This window comes from Aegilops tauschii, chromosome 7 (genome assembly GCF_002575655.3).
Source record: "Aegilops tauschii subsp. strangulata cultivar AL8/78 chromosome 7, Aet v6.0, whole genome shotgun sequence".
In the NCBI taxonomy this organism is placed as follows: domain Eukaryota; kingdom Viridiplantae; phylum Streptophyta; class Magnoliopsida; order Poales; family Poaceae; genus Aegilops; species Aegilops tauschii.
In genome coordinates this window covers 482,223,877-482,227,992 of record NC_053041.3, presented here as the reverse complement: position 1 = coordinate 482,227,992, position 4,116 = coordinate 482,223,877, and the positions used below count along the sequence as shown (strand labels likewise).

Sequence of the window (4,116 nt, the reverse complement as noted above, 5' to 3'; positions counted from 1 at the left end):
ATCCTTTCACCGGGCATTACCCAGAAAAGTGTGTCCGGGCAGAGGTAATTAAGTGTATCGGGTAATGTGGTGCACCCCTGCAGGGAAGTAATCTATTCGAATAGCCGTGTCCACGATAACAAGATGCTTGGAGTTGTATCCTGATCTACTACAACTAGAACCGGATACTATTGTGATACTTAATTGTTTTGCTACTCCGAGATCGCTTTCTCACCGGGTAGTCGAGGAAGGATCTCAGAGCATTCTTGATATAAACATGTTACTATTATTATATGCTCCTCTCATCTACTGCTGCAAGATGATGGCCGTAGAAGATGTAGTCTTCGATAGGATGAGTTTCTCCCCTTTTATTCTGGCATTTCTGTAGTATAATCCAAAGATATAGCCCCACACCAATGCATACTTTGCATAGTTCTGATGTAAGTTTTGCGAGTACTTTGGATGAGTACTGATGGTTACTTTGCTACCTCTTTTTGTCTTCCCGGATATTGCGATCATATGATGGAGCCCCGAAGCCAGAGGATCCCGAGTTTGTCTACTACGTGGAGTCCGACTTCGAGGAGTAGTTTGAGGTCCTAGGCAGGAGGCCTGCGCCTTTTCGACCTAGATTCGTTGTTTGTTTTCGCCTTCTTAAGACACCCTTGTAATTGTCTGTACTCAGATCTAACTCTTGATGTAATTTCGGGTCTTGCAATCCTGGCTTGTAATTTATGGGATTTATTTTTATCCTTTGTGTCGTAGAGTTGTGTTGTGATATTATATCATGAGTCACTGATCTTGATCGTGCATGCTGCATGGATAGTTAGTGCATGATTAATTTCGGGGGCGTCGCATTGGCCACGACCGACCTCCGCACTGCGTAGGAGGAAGTGGAGCGGCTCCTCCGCGAACGCCAGGTGGACGGCGGGCACGACTGTTGTGGCCCCATGCTCTCCCGCTGCTGGAAGGTCCACTCCGATGATGATGACACGAACGGCTACAGCGATGCCGCTGGCTAGGCCAGCAATGCATACGAGGTCACCGTCCGCTACTAGGTAGTGTAGTGTTTTCAGGGTTTTAGTTGAATAGCTGAAATATCATCCGTTTTATGTAAATTATGTCCGAGCTTTAATGAATTTTGTCGTGTTTGCATGAAATTCGTCCGGTATGCTCAAATTTGCTTTGAAATGAATGTGAACATGGTTGGATGGCCGGCTCCTGCATTCATGTCGTTGAACAAATATAGTGTCTGTTTTAAGAGCATCTCCAACAGGCGCCCAGAAATTGCTCTGCGCGCTAAAATTCGGGTTTTTTCGGCGCCGTACAGCTCCAGCAGAAGGTGTAAAATAGTGCACGCGCAAAAAAAGGTTGGGCACGCGCTCAAAACCGCTATCGCATGCTGCAAATTTTGGATGCCGGATTGCGCGCACTTCACAATTTGCACTGTGTGTTTTTTGAGCATGCGTTTTTGTGCATCAGGTAAACCAATGTTGGGTCCGGCGCGCTAAAAATGCTACAGGGACGCGTTAACTATTTTAGCACGCGAAACTTTTGTGCGCCTGTTGAAGTTGCTCTAAGGCACGGCGTTAGAGATGCCCTAATATCCTATCATTCATTTCTACAACAGCTTCCACGATAAGCAAATGTTTCCATCGACCTACATGGATTGTCATGTCAAAAAGGAGAAAAGGTACCTGGATTGCCAGAAAGCCATCCAATTCCACAACTCCAATTGTCATTGCATCGTCAAACTGAAAACCCTCATCACTGTGAAATTAATACGGTGGCAACAAGTTAAAAACGCACCCATCTGTCCACAAACAATACGTAAATTTAAATTGCACAGCACGTACACATCACTAGCTTGATGTTCGTAAGCAATTTTATCCTGCTTTGCAACGGTCTCTTCAAAAATTTATCCGTTAAGAGGGCACAACTCAGACAAAGGTCGAGACTCGAGAGGTAGATCAATCTAGAAAAATGAACAGAGAGATCTGGAGACATAGAGAGAGGGGGGAGCGTTGCTGACTGGACGGCCGCGACAAGGACGTCCGCTGGTGAGATGTCAGCATCATGGCGCTCCCAACAGCCGCTACAAAACCCGCCCTGAGCTTCCCCGCTAGCTTCAAACAGCCTTCGTCGGGAGCGCGCACTTGCATTGGAAATGCCTGACTCTGAGCTGAACAGCCCGGCGTCGTCGTCCGCCTCGCCGCCGCCATCGCCAACCACGGCGAGAGGCGGAGTTCTGGAGAAGAGAGGGAGGGATGCCGGAGGCAATGGCGCGGGCGACCGGCACCCGGCGTACCGCGGCGTTCGGATGAGGGCATGGGGGAAGTGGGTGTCCGAGATCAGGGAGCCGCGCAAGAAGTCGCGCATCTGGCTGGGCACCTTCCCGACGCCAGAGATGGCGGCGCGCGCGCACGACGCGGCCGCGCTCGTCGTGAAGGGCCCTGCAGCCGTGCTCAACTTCCCGGAGCTGGCCTCGTCGCTGCCACGCCCGGCCTCCGCTGCGCCCCACGACGTGCAGGCCGCGGCAGCCCGCGCCGCGGCCATGGACCCTGCCCCTGTGAGCGCGGGCGTGAGCACGGAGCCAATGCCGGCGGCTGCGACGTCCCCACTGTGGCGCCGCGGACAGATGTCGAGCCAGGTCGACGACGAGCTTGAGGAAATCATCGAGCTGCCATCCATCGACGAGGACATCGCGGCCGCCGTAGAGGTCGCGTTCGGGGGCACGTTCTGCGAAGACCCCGTCGCCGAGCCGTGGTACGAGCCAGCGTGGCTGGGGGAGCACGCGGGCATTGGCTCGCACGACGAGCTGGCCGTGTCCGCGCTCGGTCTGGAGCCGTACCAGTTCTGGGGGCAGCCCGATGGCATCGCCGCGTCCGGGCTCGGCGCGCTCTTGTGGAACCTGTAATAATAGCAAATAATCCGTCACTCTCCCTCTTTCTTGACTTGTGAATATGGAATTTCTTTCTCTCTTGTCAGCTTCTAAATTTTCCGTCCTTTAATTTGACTATTTCTGGCTACGCATGATTGTGATCTATAGGTGGTTGATACTGATGCACATTAATAATGATCGATGTGCCTCAGTACACGCATGTAAGTAAGTCGTAGATATGTACATCTACATGCAATCATGCAACGCAATGCCAATATATGTGCGTACCTGAATTGCACGTACAAATCTCTTTCTAGTTCTACATTTCGTATTCAGACACATACAGTTGTTCATATTTTTTCGATAAAGAACATTTCATTGAACTGATATATCGAGGTGATACGATCGCATCGAAAGAAAGCCCGGCCTCTGTATAATTTGATGCACACAGCCAATAAGTCTAACCGACCCAAAAATATACATTGTTTTACAGTTAAATAATAAATCAATCCAGCCTATGGTGTGGCAGATCCTATTCGAAGATCACACCGCCATTCATGGGAGAGAAAATCTCCCTGGCCGTATGCTCCAACCATGTAGATGCCATCATAAAAAAGTCCCTGTCCATCGACCATTGTAGGATAGATCAAGTATGGAACCATCATGTACATACATAAATAACCTGCATAGGAGATGAAACACGGTTGTGGTTGTTCATATATACATCTGAAACAATTGGAGGCTGAAAAAGTTTTGATGCCTCGGATTCTGATAGTTCTTGGCATTCGTTCTTGTCTGACAAATGCCTTTGACAAATATCTCCGCACGGCAGCCGGCAGGCATCATGTGCTTGCGAGAGAATAACTACGCATATAGAGGAGTGTTCGCATGTGTGATGTGTCTATAGTGCAGCACTACTTGGCATACTTTCAGCCATGAACGTGTGATATTTCCATGATTAAAAATCTATTATTAAGTTGCTTCTAGGTAGGTAATTAACCACACGCCAAAAAAACCAGGTGATACGATCGATAGAGAGTGCAAGTGGCTGGCTAGCAAGGACCAAGTAGGAGTACACGCCCTAGCTATCTGCAGGGTGCATGCGATCAACCCCGCAAAAAAAAAAGCAAAAAAAAAAAAATACCCGCAAAAAAAAAGGCGCATGCGATCAGCTCAATATCAGCTGCAGTACGAACGCAATCTTCGGGGCTGGAAAGCCCGATGGGCCGCTTGTATGTATGCGCTGGTCATGTCACTCA

At 49.4% G+C, this 4,116-nt stretch overlaps 1 protein-coding gene across 1 annotated transcript; it reads left to right on the top strand.

Moving 5' to 3' along the window:
- The first annotated feature begins 1,994 nt into the window (after positions 1 to 1,994).
- LOC109779426 (ethylene-responsive transcription factor ERF037) lies at positions 1,995 to 3,202 on the top strand. Its single transcript, XM_020338046.4, has one exon. The coding sequence runs from the start codon at positions 2,144 to 2,146 to the stop codon at positions 2,891 to 2,893; it is 750 nt and encodes a 249-aa protein (XP_020193635.1). The 5' UTR covers positions 1,995 to 2,143; the 3' UTR covers positions 2,894 to 3,202.
- Positions 3,203 to 4,116: the final 914 nt, after the last annotated feature.